The 20,434-nt window shown below is 37.6% G+C and overlaps 1 protein-coding gene across 1 annotated transcript in view; it reads left to right on the top strand.

Annotated features, from left to right (window-relative positions):
• Positions 1-264: 264 nt before the first annotated feature.
• Positions 265-20,434, top strand: part of LOC123876006 (proton-coupled folate transporter-like) — a 28,397-nt gene continuing 8,227 nt past the window's right edge. The window contains exons 1-3 of the mRNA XM_045922143.1: positions 265-1,469; positions 8,877-8,978; positions 20,209-20,430. Coding sequence (XP_045778099.1) covers positions 497-1,469; positions 8,877-8,978; positions 20,209-20,430 — 1,297 coding nt within the window. The 5' untranslated portion in view covers positions 265-496. The remainder of the gene's footprint in view (positions 1,470-8,876; positions 8,979-20,208; positions 20,431-20,434) is intronic.

Genomic DNA, 20,434 nt, shown 5'->3' with positions numbered 1-20,434 from the left:
CATGTACGTGATGTCTGCATAGTGCTTTTGATTGATTGAAACACGTAGTCAAATTATTTCAATTATTGTAAAAAATACTTTGTTGAATAGTTTAGGGATAGGTACTAATTCATGTAAAAATTCTCAAGGCGAGCTATGGGAAGGTTGCGGTACTAAAACTGAACGTGCCTCTCAATTTCAGTTTGTTAATAAACTAAGTTCAGCGAAGCAATATAATATTTACAGCGAGATAAATAACAAAGTAAAAAGTAACAGTGGCCAGCTGATAGGCAGTAGTCGAGTTCAAGCTCTCAAAAACAGACGCAACATAACTACTTAACGGCCAATCATAAGCTGCACGCGCCACCGTGCGGTCGCGACTATTAAATTAAAAATCGGCACGATATTTCCTCAGAATAAATACCCTAAACATTACGTCAATTTAACAAAATAAACGGTATAGTTTGCGTAGTATGCTAAAAGCAAATGAACTGTATATTGGCGATCGGTAATCAAAATGACGTTGCGGGTCGAAGTGCCCGAAAAGATCTTGAGTATAGAATCATGCAAGTGCAAATCGTATGAGAAAGATATAAAAAAATCTGAAAAAAAATTCAGTGGCCGGTTGAAGGAGTTCATCAAAAAGACATGGGCTCTGAAATCAAAAGTGACAGTGGAACCGTATGTAATATGTTACGTGCTACCGAGTGTTTTAGCGGGATTAGCTGTACAGAATTTGTGTTTAGAGAAATCGTGCCTAGTAAATTTAAAGTACGACGAGGAGACGTGCAGCCACATCATGCAAGGTCGCACACACAATTATACAGAGCAAGAGAAGAATGTTCAGAAGATGGTGGCGGGAATGACGGCGTGGAGCTTCCCTTTACAGACAGCACTGCCTGGCATTTTAACCCTGTTTGTGGGTGCGTGGAGCGATCGCACAGGGAACAGAAAGAGCTTCATGGTGTTCCCGATTTTAGGAAAACTCTTATCATGTTTCGGCATTATCCTGAGTACAGTATTCTTTCTCCAAGTGGGTTTAAACGAAACGGCCATAATCGAGGGCCTGCCTCCAGCATTGGCTGGTGGTCGTGTTGCAATGACAATGGCGGTATACAGCTATGTCACGGATATCACAAGTGATTCTGAACGGACTTTTCGTTTAGGGATTATCACAGCTATATTGACTCTCAGCAGGCCGATCGGGCTCGCTCTTAGTGGAATAATGACAAAACGTTTTGGTTATTACGGTGTTTTTACTGTAGCGTGTATTTTCTACATGACTGGTTTTGTGTATATCCTTCTGAGGCTGAAGGAAAAGAAGAAGAAGAATATTGATGACGAAGTACCTGAAACGGTGCTCTCCATGTTCTCGGTGCAAGATTTCGCGGCAACTGTGAATGTAGCATTAAAGCAGCGCGAGGGCTCGCGGCGTTTGCAAATCGTGTTAGTTATGTTTGCATACATGTTCATCGTAGGACCTGTTTTAGGTAAAGTATTTCTATTTTTATCCTTATTAATGTTATTATAAATGCGAAAGTGTGTCTACCTGTCTTTCTGTTTATCTGGTTGCTAGCTTTTCACCGTCCATCCGGTTAACCAATTTTGACGTATGGTACAAAGATATCTTGTATGACGGGGAAGGACATAGGCTACTTTTGGTCCCGGAAAATCAAAGAGTTTCCACGAGATTTTCAAAAACCTAAATCATCACCGCATAAGTCGCTGGCATAAACTATTTATTACAGAGTATTTTGTATTCCGGAGACGGATAGTACGGATACAAGTAGCCTGTATCCGTATCCGGAATGCAAGCCCATTGATTCATCAAAGATGTCAATTTGCGAAAGTTTGATTGTACTTAGAACGTAATAGGTAATCTACAAAATTAGGAATCATCTATACCTTCTAATATTTATATCCAATACTTAATATTATAAATGCGAAAGTATGTTGTCTAGCTGTCTGCTAGCTTTTCACCGTCCATCCGTTTAACTGATTCTGACATACATCCTTTTTATCCCGGAACATCAAAGAGTTCCCACGGGATTGAAAAAAACTGAAACTTGCGCGGATAAAGTCGCGAGAACGGGGTCTAAGTACATATTATATATTTATAATAAAAATCAATAACTTATTATGAAATTATATTGTGTTTTTCATTATCAAAAACTGGCGTGTGTGATAAATTGTTGTCGTAAAAGTACACCACATGCGCTCGCATCGCTTGATTTTATTTTCATTTTATGGCCGAATGTAAATTTCCTTTTTCCCCTCGTTGTTGATGTGCTATAAACCTGTAACAAATATCAAGGCATAATAATATCAATCGAAAAAGTGCCATTATCAAATATTTGCAATATTTTTATCTTGAAATTTTCATTTTCCCAAAATAAAAGAACATAACTCGTAGCATCGAAAACTTTTAGTAAATATTTTAAGCCTTTTACTATTATGACTTATGATTTGAGGCACGGTTAATATTTGAATAACTCAAAACTTAAAAACTCCCCGACACAAAAACCTTTATAAGAAAACTAGAAAAGAGCTGATAACTTCCAAACGTCTGAAGTCTGAACCGATTTTCTTGGATTATAGCTAAGAACACTCGATCAAGCCACCTTTCAAACAAAAAAAAACTAGATTAAAATCGGTTCATTCGTTTAGGAGCTACAATGCCACAGACAGATATACAGATAGGTACACAGATACACACGTCAAACTTATAACACCCCTCTTTTTCGGTCGGGGGTTAAAAAGGAAGCAGAGACCCAACATTCATCTCCAGTGATAAAAAAATTAGTAGAGGTTGTTTCCTAAGATTTTTAGTTCAATGTGCAATTTCTTTCGCTTTTTCTATAGGCTTTTGGCATAGGGCAGAAAAATAAAACAACAAGCAATCATTTAAAAATAGTAAATACTTTTGATTGTTTTCTTTAACTATTGCAGTGACACAGATTAAGGTTAATAAATTATTGTAGTAGGTAACTAGATTGTTTGATAGAGTTCATTGCTTACTAAGCGAACCGCTTGAATAGGTTTGTTTACTTTAAACAAAGTAATTATTATCTAAGGTTAAAGTCCATAGTAAAAATGTATAGTTATTAATTAGCTATTTGGATATTGTGGAATGATAACAATAAAAACAAAGCTGAACCAAGGTTTTTTTTGTTTTGGCTGACCTAGATACCCTGAAATTATATTTTAAAAAACCGGCCAAGTGCAAGTCAGACTCGCGCATCTACGGTTCCGTACTCCGGTATTTTTTCCAACATTTTGCACGATAAATCAAAAACCATTATGCTTTAAAATAAATAAAAATCAGTTTTAGAATATACAAGTAAAGCCCTTTCTTGAGATACCCCACTTGGTATAGGCCTAGTTATCTTACATTGAAAATTAAAACACATTAATTTTTTTTCTTTGATGTAACCACAAATCACGGGTTTCAGATTTATTCCTTTACTTGTGCTATAAGACCTACCTACCTGCCAAATTTTATGATTCTAGGTCAATGGGAAGTACCATATAGGTTTTCTTGACAGACGCGACGGACGGTCGGACAGACAGACAACAAAGTCATCCTATAAGGGTTCCGTTTTTCCTTTTGAGGTACGGAACCCTAAAAATAGGCCTCACAGTTTACCATTGATGTAAAATAGTAGGCATAGACGACAGATCACGAACCACACCATATTGTTTGCACATCTAAACCGATTGTGACAAAATTTCGTACTTAGTTGATAGCGATACTTAGCTTGCATCCCGTGGATAGACAAAGCCTACTTTTGTATCCTTATAAATCGAGCCTTGGAATTTTTGAAAAACTTATACATCTTAGTTACTTATCTTTTACATATTTATTGACATGGGTTTTGAAAGAGAACCGCGAGAACCTGGAATAGCTACCTAGGTTTTTTTTGGTAATGTATAATAGGCTTACTGACAAGAATAAAGCGTTTTTTATGAAAAGGTATTTGTCTGATACATTATGAGTCATCCTATATTTACTCACAATAATATCTCAGTAACTTCATAAAATTGTATGGTGTGAATAATAATTAAGTATAACGTTGATGTAAATTGTAATAATGCTCGCATTAACAATTTTCATGAATAAATAATTCATATTAAAAGTTAAAAATAGTCATTTTTCCGCCGTTTTGTTGATAAAACTTAAATTCATTAACAATGGACGCGATTTATCTTTTAATTTTAATGGAGTCTATTTTTAATGTTTTTTTTTATTTTTTACTCGACTACGGCAAAGCCAAAAGGAAGGGTTATGATTTTAGCAGTCCATGTATGTACCTATATAGATTTGTATTTATGTGTGTCCCAATGTAGCGCCTAAACTTCTGAGCTAAATTTGATGAATGAGGTGTCAATCGATTCGAAAAAATCGGCCGGACGGATATTAGGTACATCCAAAAAAGTGGGGGTCTCCAAAAATTGTTTTTGTTATTGTATCGAGTGGGATATCAAATGATCGAACAAATCGATCGATCGATTTGATGATGATCAGATCGATCAATTTTGAGTTCATAAATATAAATAAAGTAAGTATGTGAATGTGGATGTGGGTGAAATGGTAAAGTCCGAGAGACAGAAATACTACGTTATACTATGTTTATCGCTATTTATCGGCAGTTCGCGGGTAGTAGTAGGGATTTAGTGCTGTTTAATTTTATCTTGTCTTAGTAATAGTGTCTCGTTGGCAAACTTCGGGTCGTAAGGTAGGTATTGTGCACGGTTGAAACACAAAGACGATTAAAATATAGTACAGGCCAAATGTTAGGACATTGATAACTTGACGTCAACGTGATCTATCAGACTAGGTGCAAACACAACTTGATAAGTAACATAATTATTACCAATTCAACTGAAGTAATGCTGTAACTTTTATTAATTGTATTTACGACTATAATAACGAAAGACACGTAGAGCAGTATTATCAAAAGAGGACTCGAAGAAAACGTATTTTTGTGCTGCTGATAATATATTCTTTTTCCTACATAAGAGCTAGCCCACACAGCGAGTAAAAATCGCGCAATTTTTTTTTTCGCAATCCTATAATATTTGCACTCATATTATAGTGATGCCCGCACTGCGATTTGAAATTCGCGCGGAAAATATGTGTTATTTGATACAAATTCGCGCGATATTTTGTACATGTTTAGTACATTACATTGTACATTTTGTAGTATAGAGTTGTATTGCGCTCGTCGCATTCGCAGTGCGGGCAGGTGAAATTCCGTACGCGAATAAAATTCGCGCGATTTATTATCCGCGTATAAAAATAGCAGTGCGGGCTAGGCCTTAGACCGAGATTCTATATAGCGTTAGTGTACACTTAGAGCCGATTCACACCAAGCACGTGCACGTGACCACGCGTGTAGTGACCCCCGTGAATCCATAGACATGACAGCACGCATTACGTCTACGCGAACGTTCACGTCACGCAAGCGGTATGCCATATCTCATACAGTTCCATACATTACAACGTCATGGTACGCGCTACGTCTACGCTTACGTGCTGCATACGCGTTTGGTGTGTCCCAGCTTTACTATGACTTACCTCAGTCTTATGTTTCAAGTATAAATAAAGTCAAAGTTATACCTACATTCTATAAGTACATCTCAGCCTTAGAGGATATTGACCAGACATTTTATGAAATTTTTGTTTTGATAATTGTCAGTATAAAATTATTTAAGTAGAGTAGGTACCTATGTAGTGCATGCCGCTCAAGTGAGCGGCATGCATGTTATGCTTAAGTACCTACTTTAAAATAATAGGTAATAATTTACACTACACTGTGCAATTTGCATGTTCAAAAATTTTTATGTATTGTAAGTTTTATGCTAAATCACTAGTAAACCTTATAATCAAAATAAAGAGTAGGTACCTACTAACATACTACAAAATAAAAATCGATTAGAAAAAAATTAAAGCTCACACTCGGCTTTTTTTTTGCTCTCTCGACTGGCTTTACAAAGATTAGCCAATGTCAAGTTTGTAATTATTTGTAACAAGTTAGGGAAACTATATACAAGTATGTCACACTCGGCTTTTTAAATTTTTAATTCCATGTTAAGTAGGTAAGTACGTTTTATTGAAATTCAGTAGGTAAATATTGTCCAGAGAATTATGATACCTACCAATAAGTATTTACGTTTATTTATTAATATCAAATTTAAAAACAGATATAAGAGGTCATTAAAAATGATATCCCGCGATTGTCTTTATTATTATTATTATGAAGTATTTATTATACGACATTACAAAATATTAATAGGCCTTTATTTATTTAGCACTCAGAGTAAGCTATATAATTTTGTTCTCTCTAGTGCTGCAAATGTCATGGCCGGCGGTTATCACACATCAGCTGGTGAACCACCAGTTCGTTTTTTGCTATTTTTAACCCCCGACTCAAAAAGAGGGGTGTTATAAGTTTGACGTGTGTATCTGTGTATTTGCGTATCTGTGTATCTGTCTGTGGCACCGTAGCTACTAAACTAATGAACCGATTTTAGTTTAGATTTTTTTGTTTGAAAGGTGGCTTGATCGAAAGTGTTCTTAGCTATAGTTCAAGAAAATCGGTTCAGCCGTTTGAAAGTTATCAGTTCTTTTCTAGTTACTGTAACCTTCACTTTTGGGGGGTGTTATAAATTTTTAATTTACACTTGTTATTTAAAAAGTTGCTTCTGTTTTAAATTTTAATCACAGTATTATTACTACGTTATTTTTTATATGCTGTGTTCCTCTTTATCAGTATGGAAGTTTATAAACACACTATATCTAAAGGATATCGTTCTCAGTGGAATATCACTCTAGTTTAACTTTAGCGGGTCACAGAGGTCTGTTTTGTTTTTTAGGGTCCCGCGCCTCAAAAGGAAAAACGGAACCCTTACAGGATCACTTTGTTGTCTGTCAGTCTGTCCGTCCGTCCGTCCGTTGTGTCTGTCAAGAAAACCTATAGTGTACTTCCAGTTGACCTTGAATCATGAAATTTGGCAGGTATAGGTAGGTCTTATAGCGCAAGTAAAGGAATAAATCCGAAAACCGTGAACTTGTGGTTACGTCACAGAAAAAAAAATTAAAATTTCAATTTTCAAAGTAAGGTAACTAAACCAAGTGGGGTATCATATAAAAGGGCTTTACCTGTACATACTAAAACAGATTTTTATTTATTTTTATGCATAATAGATTTTGATTTATCGTCCAAAATATCGGAAAAAGTACCCGAGTACGGAACCCTCAGTGCGCGAGTCTGACTCGCACTTGGCCAGTTTTTTTGTATATTCCGAAAACTATTTACACTGTTTGAATAGGGAAGTAAAATATAATTAGATTCTATTACGTCGTAATTCCGTAGTAATATGGCACAGTATGTCAGAGTTCAATGGAGATCAACGTTTATTTATAATCTGTTATGAGTAAATGAATCAAACCATTTTTACCCACTATGTCGGCAGACAAGTTAATGACCACGACATTATCCACGTGAATTTAAAATTCTTGAAAATCCCGTGAGAAGTCTGCTTCACCGGGATAAATAATATCCTATGTCTGTCTTCAGGATGCAAGCTATCATTGTGCCAAGAAGGTTCAATGATAGAGCCGTGAAAATGTAAAAGACAGATAAACACATTGTCTCATTTAGGCGTATTAGGAAGTTGTAGTGTGGTTTAGAGTTTTAGAAAAAATGTGAAACCTTAAAACTATGAAATACTTAATTATGAAATAAAAGTATTATTATTTTTGGATTTTCATATTGATAATAATTGATTTTAATTACCTACTTATCAAAAATGACATGTTCATAGTTTGTAAATTAAAACCATTAACATTAGTTTAGCTTTAGCTTCTAAAAAGCCGGGCGAAGTTTTCCCTTCAAAAATCTGGGAAGATAACCTTTCCCACATACATTAGCTAAAACTTAATTCATTTTATTTTACCCTTATTATGAAGCAAATTTTCCTACAGTCGGATTTTAAATATAGGACCTACTTACAAGTTTCTTAACTTTTAAGTAAGTATAATATTTGCAAGAGACGATTTAGTTTATCTATAACCCACATGCTTATTGTGTACTAAATTAATGTTAATATGTAAATTTTAATATTAATTATATAATTAATTAAATATTAATGTAGGTTGTTTGTAAGACATATTTATATTGTTTTTAATTTTTTATTTAATAACTTTATGTTACTTACTCCGAATGTTATAATATTCATAGTAAGAAAGTATGTAGGTATGTACGACTTTTACCTGCTAAAATCTCTCGATAGCCGCTCTGAGTGCAACCCGGACTTTACAAGCATTGCAGCTTTTTGAGAACATTATGGAGATTTCTCAGGCATGCAGGTTTTTTCACAATGTTTTCCTTCAACGTTAAAGCAATTGATATTATACACATAGTTCTCCAAAAAATTAGAGGTGCATGGTCGGGATAAGATCGGACCTCCCAAATAGAAGGCCGGCGTTGGGCTATCACCGCTATAGACATGGATTTCTGCTGTCAGGAATCGAACCTAAGACCTCCTGAATGGCTTTGTTCGTAATTTAGTGAATCGTGATGCTCGCGGCTTTGCCCGCGTGGATGGAGATTTTAAAAAATCCCGCGGGAACTCTTTAATTTTCCGGGATAAAAAGTACCCTATGTCCTTCTTCGGGATGCAAGCCATCTCTGTACATCTCTGTGAATTTTGTCCAAATCGGTTGAACGCATGGGCCGTGAAAAGCTAGCAGACAGACAGACAGACACACAAAATAGTTTAATATGGAAGTATGGATTGGCGTTGCGCAGAATCTGCTAAGCATAATGTTTGCAGATGATGACCGACCGCTCAATGGACTCGCTTGACTAATAGATGTTTCGTTTGGAATAAAGGTGAGGCGCAGATGACGTACTGGTTCACTCGCTACAAGTTCAAGTTCACCGAAGTTGACTACAGCTTGTTCCTCACATACTCCGTACTTGTTGGCTCTATTGGTAAGTGATTTTTTTTTTACTAGAGGATGCGGCTTCGACCGCGTGGATTTCGTTTTTTTTTTAAATCCTGTAGGAACTCTTTGATTTTCCTGGATAAAAAGTAGCATATGTCCTTCCCCGGGATGTACCCCAAGTCTGTACCAAATTTCATTAAAATCGGTTCAGCGGTTGGGCCCTGAAAACGTAGCAGACAGACAGACAGACACACTTTCGCATTTAGAATATTAGTATGGATAGTAATGGATAGTATGGATTTTTTTATATTAAAGTGTGTCGGTCTAATATTAGCCTTGCTTATCATGACTAATACTCCCCTTTCCCCTCCAATTAAGCGTAAAGCTTGTGCCAGGAGTGAGTACGACAATAGTGCAACGGGTGGAGTTTGAACCGCCGACCTTTCGGAATTCAGTCCGCTCCTCAACCGTTGAGCTATCGAGGCTCAATCTGTCTGTGTCTGTTAGCTTTTCACGGCCCAACAGTTTAATCGATTTGGATGAAATTCGGTACAGAGATAGGTTGCATTCCGGGGAACGACATAGTCTTTTTATCCCAGAAAATCAAAGAGTTCCCACAGGATTTTTAACAAACATAAATCCACGCTGACGAAGTCGCAGGCATCATCATGTTTTTTTTTTTTATAATGCCTAATTGTATGCAATAAGATTCTACAAAAATGCAGCAATGTTAACTCGAGTCTTACGGCATATTAAAAATATTATCATATTTTGTAAACAGCGCTTTTGATTTTATACAATGGCTATAAGAATATTATAATTACGTGCGTTGTTGCGCAAAACAACATTTTAAAACGTTCTGAATCGAGACTTTTCCAGGCCTTGTTTAAGAAAGTTTCTATTGTGAGTGTTTTAATAACAGCTCTTTAGTCATAGAAATTTCATAATATTCTTGTTAGAGTAATAAATGTGCAATTTTGACGCTGGAATATGATACTAAGCTTGGTATTTTGTAAAATTAAAAAATGGATATCAATACGTATACTAAGACATCGTGACTATCCTACCTTTGCCAAAATTGCTCCTGGTTTCCAACAATTAATTATTCAACTCATCAGTAACACGAACTAAATGGACTAAGTAGTAGTGGACTAAAAGCCAGCGCATGCCAGGCCTTCGTTATTTTATAAAAGCTGAAAACTCTGCATATTGTTCACAACACAGGGAGAAACATTTTCTACGAAATGGTATTAGAAATCACGTCATGCATAGCCAGACACTCAGTATTGTGGCAAGTAGGGCCCTTACAAAGTAACACTTAGGCCTATGATTAGCTTAGCGTCAAATGTACCTACCTATGCAATCAATGCAATCTTGCGGTACCTACATCAAATAATTTAAGCATCAGATTTCCCTGTGACTAGCTCATATCCCAGATCTCCTAAATCTAATATACTTATGCGATATGCCGCGGGTTACAATATAAAGTAGCAAGCTTGTAAAAGCATACATAATATTTAAACTATATTGTCTTCCGAGATTAAAGGCGGCACGGCCAAAAGCCCTTACGAGACCAATATCGTATAATCAAGCTTCCGGTTTTTTCGCCAGAAACGGGACTTTTCTTTTCCGGAATTTTCAACATTTGGTCAAAACTTTTATCAAACAGTAAAAACAGTATATAAAGACTAACGCACAAAACCGCTTTTATAAAACCGGCTTATCCGCAAAGGCTGACTTTAAATGTTACCTACTTGAGAAGTTACGGCCGATTTTAAACGGGACATTTAGTTTCAAATACCTTGTCCTGTATTGAACGACCTAGTATACAGTATGGTAGGTACTAGGTAGAGTACCTGTACCTCGCCAGAACCAGTCATTCCGAACAAAAATTTATATACAAATCTTGAAAGCTTCGTATTTAATACGATTCTTGTTGGAAATAGAGCTTCTCGGGTCGGTAATTTAGTTCAATGCCTGTGTCTTATTACATTATCGCCAACTTCTGTCGGATCGATTATTAATTTTATCGTTTGTCTGCGACTGGGACATAGTACGAGGGTAAAAGAATACGAACCCACAAAACCCGTGTATTCTCTTAGGTGCTGTTAGCCGGGGTTGAGTGGACGAGCCTATTGAAAGCACCGCCATTTGGCGTTTTGTTTCCCTTCGTCCTGAGGTAGGTAGGTAAATAGATACAACTTCTTTTTATTTTCGCATCAGTGCAATGAAATTTGTTGTCGTCTGTCCACCCTAGTGAAGATCTTCCAACGCGGCGCTATATACGGTGCGAGCTCGCTATTCCAGCCTTGGAACCCCCATGTCCATCGGTTTTCCGAACTATGTGCCGTGTCACTTCGCCTTGGCAAATCGCTGAGCTATGACCATGTCGGTTATTACTTTGGTTATTCTACGGATCTCCTCATTTCTGATTTCATTACTCTTATAAACTCCAAGCATAAAAATAAAAATGATATTAATCTAAACTAAAATAAAGAATTAAATGAGTGGTTTTAACAGTCATTCTATTATTACGTATTATTAAATCAATGTAATCACAGGTGATTTTAATGTAATTGTTCTATTACAACATAGTCTAGATACCTAGGTATGATGTAAAATTAAAGCATTACTGCATAGCGACAGATAACACGCATAGGTATTATAGTATAAAATAATGTGTAGTTTTAATATTAAGTATAATCTTTAAATTACATTGTTGTATAAAAAATAACATGATTCCCGGGATTTCGTCCACGAAGACGGTAGATTCATATTGTTTAAAAAACCCTTGGGTTCATTTGATTTCTCGGGATAAAAATTAACCTACCCACCCACTAATATGATGCGGCCCAATTTTGACGGCCCATACTTTTTTTTTTTTAATCCTTTATTTATAGACTTTTACATTTATGCATGTCAGCCTAGGCCCATACTTTTTATCAAATTATTCTGATGGGTCAACTTTGAGCAATGTCGGTAATTGAAGTTCTACCCCATCTACCCATTCACCAATTGACTTTAGAGGTCTGAATTTTGACATTTAGGTAGGTACCTTTCCACGAGATTCGGAAATCCGTCTGTCTCGGTGATTTATAGAATTATCAATAGGTAACATTTTTCTTAGTTATTACACTACCTACTAACCTAGTTTGGAATATAATGTTGAGTTCTAGATTAGAGCACGCCAGACGATGCTTATTCACTCTTGCTTGAAGTAACTTACCTAGGTACCAACTACAGTTAGAAATAAGTTAAAGTAATTAAAATATTATGTTTCACCCATAAAAATGAATAAATAATACTGCGTCATTTTCCTCATAATACCAGAAATTGTAAGCGTCATAAATACCTATTCCTACCTATTATAGCCTATACAATTAGATAGGTAGATACATCCACAGTGCACACCTGTTGTCTAAGTATTTAATTACCTACTTAAGTCTTAATTCACATATTACGCATAATATAAATTGAAAATTAATGTAATTATAAATTCATTGTTCAAGTTCATTGTCAGTTTTAATACCTATGGTAAATAGGAGCTTATAGCTACCTATAGGTTTGATTTTAAACACAGTACCTTATACCTTCCTGCCTAGCTGTTAAAACGCTTTAGGCAAGTAAATAGATCACAATTTAATGAATATTTAAACAATTTTAGCGTATTTTATTAAACTAATCTATTATTGTTTTATTAAACTAATCTAGTTAAACGTACAAAATAATAGGTACTTAATAATTATTAAAGCAAAGCTTGCCAGCAGTCTGATAGCAGCCAAGCGCTAGTCTAAAAAAGGAATAGTAGGTACTTACCCAAATTTTGTTTATAGCCAAAAGAACTGCAATGGGTATGTATCTTACTCATTTAAAAGTACCGCGGTTCAACATCCATGACGGCAGGTATTTCATTACATTACCAAACAATCAAAACACCTATACCCGCCTCGGAAATAAAAGACATTGGCGGACTAGATTTGGCGGATGTAGCGGACCCAGGGTTAGGGGCCTCTAAACCTTGGGGGGTAAGGGGGTGCACTAACATCTTAGCACCCCAATTGTCAACCTCACCTGCACGTGGTGCCCCCTGCGAATCAGCAAACGAGGCAATGACGACCGAAAAATGGCGGGATATCCATTACAAATTGCTGGGCTCTAAAATAGCACAGACCAGAGACGGGCAGCAGCGTCACTGGTGCGAAGCAGCCTACAGCCCTGCGCTGACCAACCCGCCTGCCCAGCGTGGCCAGTATGGGCACTACTTCCAATGAGCAGCGCCAACAGACAAAGGCCCCCAGTTCCCGGCAGCCCTGCTATTCCCGACTACGGTAGCGGTCGCGGTCACGGTAGGGCAGGGGGTGCTAAGAATCACCGGGCTACGGATGGCTACCATACCAAACGATTCTATTTGGCAACATATAACACCAGGACACTGAGATCGGATGAAAGCCTAGCCGAACTTGAGGTAGAGTTGGAAAAAATCAAGTGGCATATTTTAGGATTGTCAGAAGTCCGTAGAGAGGGCGAGGATACTCTGACACTAGAATCGGGTCACGTACTCTATTATCGAGAAGGCGAGCAGGCATCCCAAGGCGGAGTGGGGTTTCTGATCAACAAAGTCCTCGCAAATAACATCGTGGAGATCAGTAGTGTGTCGACGAGGGTAGCATATGTTATAGTTAAATTAAACCACCGATATTCACTGAAAATAGTGCAGGTCTATGCGCCCACGTCGACATACTCTGATGAAGAAGTAGAGGCCGTATATGAAGACATCATCGAGGCTATGGACAAGACTACCAAATCCTACTTCTCGGTGGTTATGGGGGACTTCAACGCAAAGGTGGGAGTACAAGAACGCAACGAATCGAGGATTGGACCCTATGGAGTTGGTGACAGGAATCACAGGGGGCAAATGCTGGTCAACTTCCTAGAAAGGCGAGGCTTGTTCTTAATGAATACATTTTTCAAGAAAAGTGCTCGTAGGAAGTGGACTTGGCAGAGCCCCGATAACGTGACCAAAAATGAGATTGACTTCATCGTGACTGATCGTAGGGATATATTCAGAGATGTCTCCGTGATTAACAGGTTTAATACTGGAAGCGATCACCGACTCGTAAGAGGCTCTCTTAATATAAACCTTCAGCTCCAGAGACGACGTCTGATGAGGTCAACTCTTCGCCCTACACCATGCCAACCCATAGATGCAACAGAAAAGTTCCAAATAGAACTTAGGAACCGATTCGAATTGCTGGAAACCACCGACGAAGTTGATCAGAAATATGGCGATCTTGTGGATGTCGTTCGGGAAGTGGGGGGTAAGTTTTGTCGAAAAGAAGGCAAAACCTTTCCATCCAAGATCTCTAGCGAGACCCTGGATTTGATGCAACAGAGACGGGAAATGTCCTCAACTTCGCCAGAGTGGCGGTCTCTAAACAAGCTCATTAAAAAGCGAATACGTTTCGATATCCGTGCTGCCAACACCCGCAGTATAAAAGATGCGATCGAACGCAATAAAGGGGCTAAAGTATTCGCTAAGAGTCTTGGGAGGAGCCATCTGACGAAGTTGAGAGCATCGGATGGCCGAACTGTTGCTTCAAAACCAGAGGTGCTAGCTGAGATCGAGCAGTTCTACGGGCAACTCTACTCTGCCCATGCTCCAAAACCTGCACCCACCCAAACCGCGAACGACAAACGTGCGAGACTTGTGCGCCACTATACCGATGACCTCCCGGATATCGACGTAGGCGAGATTAGTATAGCTCTCGGGCAGCTGAAGAATAACAAAGCCCCAGGTGATGACGGTATTACAGCGGAGCTCCTGCGCGCAGGAGGAAAGCCAATTCTCAACAAGCTTAAAGACCTCTTTAATACCGTCATCAAAACTGGCATAACACCTGAAAAATGGAGTAGAAGTGTTACTGTGCTCTTTTTCAAAAAAGGAGATAAAAGTCTGCTCAAGAACTACAGACCAATCTCACTTCTAAGCCATATTTATAAGCTGTTCTCGAGGGTGATTACGAATCGTCTCGCCCGAAGACTTGACGAATTTCAGCCTCCGGAGCAGGCGGGGTTTCGACAGGGCTACAGTACCGTAGACCACATCCACACGCTACGGCAGATTATACAGAAGACCCAAGAGTATAATCTACCCCTCTGTCTAGCGTTTGTGGACTACGAGAAAGCCTTCGATTCCATCGAGACCTGGGCTGTTCTGGATTCATTGCAGCGATGCCAAGTCGACTGGCATTATATCCAAGTGTTGAGATGTTTGTATGACTCCGCCACCATGTCCGTCCAAGTCCAAGACCAACAAACCAATCCAATCCCTATACGAAGAGGTGTGAGGCAGGGAGATGTAATATCCCCAAAACTTTTCACCTGTGCCTTAGAAGACGCGTTTAAGGAATTGGACTGGAAAGGTCGAGGCATAAACGTGAATGGCGAAAATATCTCACACTTGCGATTTGCGGACGACATAGTTCTATTGGCTGAATCGCTGCAGGACCTTGAGGAAATGCTGATCGAGCTAAGCTGTTCTTCCAGACGAGTAGGTCTTGAGATGAACATAGACAAAACGAAAGTAATGTTTAACGAGCACGCTTTCTCAAGACCCGTCACCGTCGGGAATGTTAGCATCGAAGTTGTTCAAGAATATAACTACCTCGGCCAGATTATACAACTCGGCAGGAACAACTTCGACAAGGAGGCTGACAGAAGAATTCAGCTGGGCTGGGCAGCATTTTCAAAGCTACGTCAGGTCTTCGAATCGTCGATACCGCAAAGCCTTAAGACTAAGGTCTTCAATCAGTGCGTCCTACCTGTGATGACGTATGGAGCAGAAACGTGGACACTGACAGTTGGCCTCGTCCACAAACTAAAGGTCGCTCAGCGCGCTATGGAGCGAGCTATGTTGGGTATTACTCTCAGGGATAAAATCCGGAACGAGGAAATTCGCAGAAGAACAAAAGCGACCGACATAGCTCAAAGGATTAGCAAGCTGAAGTGGCAATGGGCAGGTCATGTCTGTCGCAGAACCGACGGCCGATGGGGCAGACGTGTTCTGGAGTGGAGACCGCGTACCGGTAAGCGCAGTGTGGGACGACCTCCTGCCCGCTGGACCGATGACCTGAAGAAGGTGGCGGGGAGCGGGTGGATGAGGAAGGCGGAGGACCGTGTTTGGTGGCGCGCTCTTGGAAAGGCCTATGTCCAGCAGTGGACGCATACAGGCTGATGGATGAAACCTTGAGAAGCCCTCGAATATATTTAGTAAATTAGAGCAAGTTCAGAGTTGGAGGCCATCATAAAAGATTAAAGTATGAACAAGATATGATTAAAATCGTTTATATGTAAAATCGAAGAAAAAATGTTGGTTTCTATAATATACTTATTTAATTATTCCTGTATGAACTCTTCTGGGAATGAAATTCGCGAAAAATAAATATCTAACAAAAAAGGGGCCTCATTTGTTGACGTCGCTCCGAGCCTCCTAATAAGAGGTCCTGTGTTTCGGAAATTAATGCCATCTCTTACTTTCTAAATTAGTTCATACGGGGGTTATCCCTGGTTCTGCTGAGGTCAAATTTCACGCCGTGTAAAAATATATGGCAATGAAGTATAGAAGCAGGCGTTATTTTGTGGAAGTCATGGACCACAACATACAAGGAACAAAATGCTTAATTTGGTTTGGCGGGTTATAGCATTTGGTTCCTTGTATATGGCAATGACTAAGCGAACTTTGAATTCAATAAGTCATTGAACCCATTAACACGCTACGTTGATCTTTATTATGTATAAAAAAGCTATGAAAATCAAGTCATCTTAGTGCCGAATTTCATACAGATGACCTAATAGGCCCCTCGCTACGCATCTACGCATACTATTATAGCGTTCATTGTAAATGTCCCGGCCACATTAATGGCCAACAACGCGATGTTCAACGGCGATTCGCGTTAAACATAAATGTAGCCCTATTCAATGTACAACGGCATTCACAATGCCGTTTGGCGTTAGACGACTTTAACCCCAATTCAATTGGTATTAGACGTTAACCGTTCAAGTGTGGCCACTCAGTTTAACGCGTTAATTATCGCGATAATTATGGCGTTGTCCGGCATTGACGTTAACGTTAATGTAGCTGCACAAAAAGTAGCGAAAGGTTAGCGTAAAGCTGATCGCATTATGAAATGAGCCGTGGGCAATGCATCTTCAATAGCTATTGAAAAATTAGTATTTTCATCTGAAAAATAATAAAATACGTAGCTATTTTATTTGCCACAGAAATGCATGATGTCTTGAATCAGCGTTGCCAACTTGATTCATTGATTGCTTTTTGTATTTTAAGCGACCTGTTAAAGTACCTATTTCATCACTAGCTTCACGGACTTTTACGAAACAAAGAAAAATTCGTTTGGTTTTATCTTTTTTCTGTTACAAATTAAAATTAACTTGACTAATTTGTTTATTCTTGCAACAATGAGGCACGGGTTTACGGAAATTTATAGTTACTTATAAAAACTGTAACTGGACGATTTCTGTGATTAAACATAATATTTTGAAAATTTTATGTAATAACATATTTTATAAATTGTGCTGAACACAATTTTTTGTAACTGCAAAAAGTGCATGTGGATGCAGTGCTAAATGTGGTTGTAAAAAAGTTGGACTGTTTCGTTCTCTGGCATGTACAAATTGTCAAGGCCGGTCGTGCTCTAATGTTGAATCACCAACAGTGGAGGATTCGTTTGATTTCAACGAGGTGACATGTGATACATCGCTTTTATCATTTCCAGTCTTTGCTAATTTTCGTTATTTTGCAACAGTTCAAATTTAACAGGATCGTAACTGGCCCGTGGAATAAGCCTACTGGGGAAACCACGTTAAAAAAAAGCGCTAAGTAAGGACCTTATAAATGGCGGGGAATGTGTGCATATTATGACGATTACAACTTTTACAAATTTTTAAATCATTATATCTCAGAAACCGTGGCTTGTAGGAAAAAAGTAAAAAGTATTAATACATTTTTTATAGATAATTTTATGGTCTACAATTTTTGTCTGAAGTATTTTTATGATAAAACTTACCGTTTTGCTGAAAATCGCGAACAACTCATTTTTCGACCTTTGACCTTGAATTTAAAAAAAAATCCAAACAGGGGAAAGATTGGGAACTTTCAAATTTTATTTATAATTATATTTTGAACGATTATACCAATTTTCAGCTTGTTGTGAATTTATGTAGCTTCGAATGTCTAAATTGACCGGACTAGTAGTTTTTGGTTCGTTTTATTTCAAGCTGTCTACGTTAGCTTATAATTGCGTCGCTTTAATGAATAACACATTAAATTACTTAGATCTTATCAGGTACATCTGATATTACTGTACCTATCTAGAACAATATTAGGTGAGCACGTTTAATAATAATATTTTCCTCTTATGCTTAACGAACCATAAGTGGAAAATTATTATAATTACTTAGGTACGTAGGTAGGCTATACCTAATGTTATTTTATTCGGTCCCCTTCGATAAGATACGGTTATTATTTTTCAAAAGTCCTTAAAACGTTTAAATATTTGTTTTATAATATTTTTATTACCCGACTACGGCAAAGCTAAAAGGAAGGATAATGATTTCAGCAGTCTATGTATGTATGTTTGTATCCAGATCCTGTGTGTTCCACCGTAGTGCTGCAACTACTGGGTCGATTTTGATGAATGAGGTGTCAATTGATTCGTTGTAAAGTTCCGGGTGACATCGGCTATATTTTATACGAAAAAAATTGGCCTACCGGATGTTACACATAGATATGTAATGTTACATCAAAAAAAGTGGAGGTCTACAAAACTTTTTTTTTGCTATTGTATAGAGTGGGATCTCAAATGAAAGAGGAGAAAATTCTGAGCTCATGAATATAAATGTACAACAACATTAAAATATGCCAAGGAACAGAAAAACAGTTTTACTCTAGTATTTCAGCGTTTATTAAGACGATCGCAGTCGGGTTTTAGTTTTCAACTTTATCTTGTAGACACAGTTTCATAGTAAAAAGCATTCAATTCACTTACCGGAAGTTTCCGTAGCGATGTTTGATTTCTGATATTATAAGTACATTTCTTCTTACTAATTAATCATTAGATATTAATTAGGTTGATAGCATCTCATTACATAGAAAGAGCACTCTCAGCAAAAATAAATAATATGATTAAGTAACTATTGTATCATAATAGGGAAGTAAATAAAGATAGTTATTTACTTTGTAAATATTACTATTGTGGGAAATTCTTAAAAGCACAATCGTAGATCGTAGTTTCGAAATGACGACGAACTTAAAACGAAATATAAATCTGCAATTAGGGACATTATATCCAAAACTGACTAGCTTCACTAGTCAGTTTTGTTTCGTTTTTGTTTTTACTTCATTATTTATGTAATTTACCTATTTTCTGTTCTTATCCTATGTACCTTCTTATACCCGGCTATTGTGTGTTTTAATTCTGTGATAACTTTTCGTTGGAGACTGTTGTGGTGTGTGTGCTTTGTATTTGTGTTACCTTTTGTTTATTGTTAATACTGTGTGTCTCCATAAAAAATAAAAAAAAATAAAAAAAACTTAAATAGATACCTACTCAGGTAGGTACTAATTAAATTATCTGGGTATTTATATATTTATTCTTATTATTTAACGTTATAAATACTTGCTTAGTAAGGATTTTTGCAGTTTTTTTAAGCCATATATTATGTTACGATAAAACAGAGGTAGGTAACTAACATAATAATATTATGGAGTAGATTGTATTATTAGCTATAAGTACCTACCTACTACATCACTTGTAGGAAGAAGAATAGCTAATAAGCATGAAAACAACCAACTTTGGATTTAATTAGATGTATATTCAAGTATTAGGTTACATCTGAGTTAAAACTAAAAACGAATAAAAATAATTAAATTAAATTAAAAACTAGAATCTAAAATATTAAAGCAAAGAACCTAAAAAATATAATATAATAACTAAAATAAATTATTAAAAGAAGTCCCTTTAGGCAAGGTTCCGAAGATACTGGCAGCGTTCCCCCTTTGAATGGCTAGACTAATTCTTTGTCTCCTGTGATGTCGACTAACCATTTTGATATTTCCCTAAAAAGCCTTATAGCGCTAGGACCGCACGGACCAAGGGTCTCGACACCGAATGGGACAAAATCATATTCGGACCCCTGTATTTGCGAACTAGCTTTTTATTCGATGTTGAATGTTGTAATAATGTCAGTTTCTTTTGCAGGTTCCTTCATAACAATATACCTGTTCATCAAGCGATGGAAGATAGAGGACAGCATTATCGGCATAGTGGCCTGCCTCAGCAGAGTGGCCGCGAGTGTTGTGTACGCAATGGCCCCCAGCAGAACAGTGTACTTCCTGGGGCCTGTTCTCGACATGTTCAGCTCGGCTGGAGCTACATCACTACGGTCCATTGTTACGAAACTTGTGAAAGCTGATGAAGTTGGTAA

This window comes from Maniola jurtina, chromosome 20, assembly GCF_905333055.1.
Source record: "Maniola jurtina chromosome 20, ilManJurt1.1, whole genome shotgun sequence".
In the NCBI taxonomy this organism is placed as follows: Eukaryota; Metazoa; Arthropoda; class Insecta; order Lepidoptera; family Nymphalidae; genus Maniola; species Maniola jurtina.
Note: the sequence above shows the minus strand (reverse complement) of the source record. Positions and strands in the feature narration are given on the sequence as shown.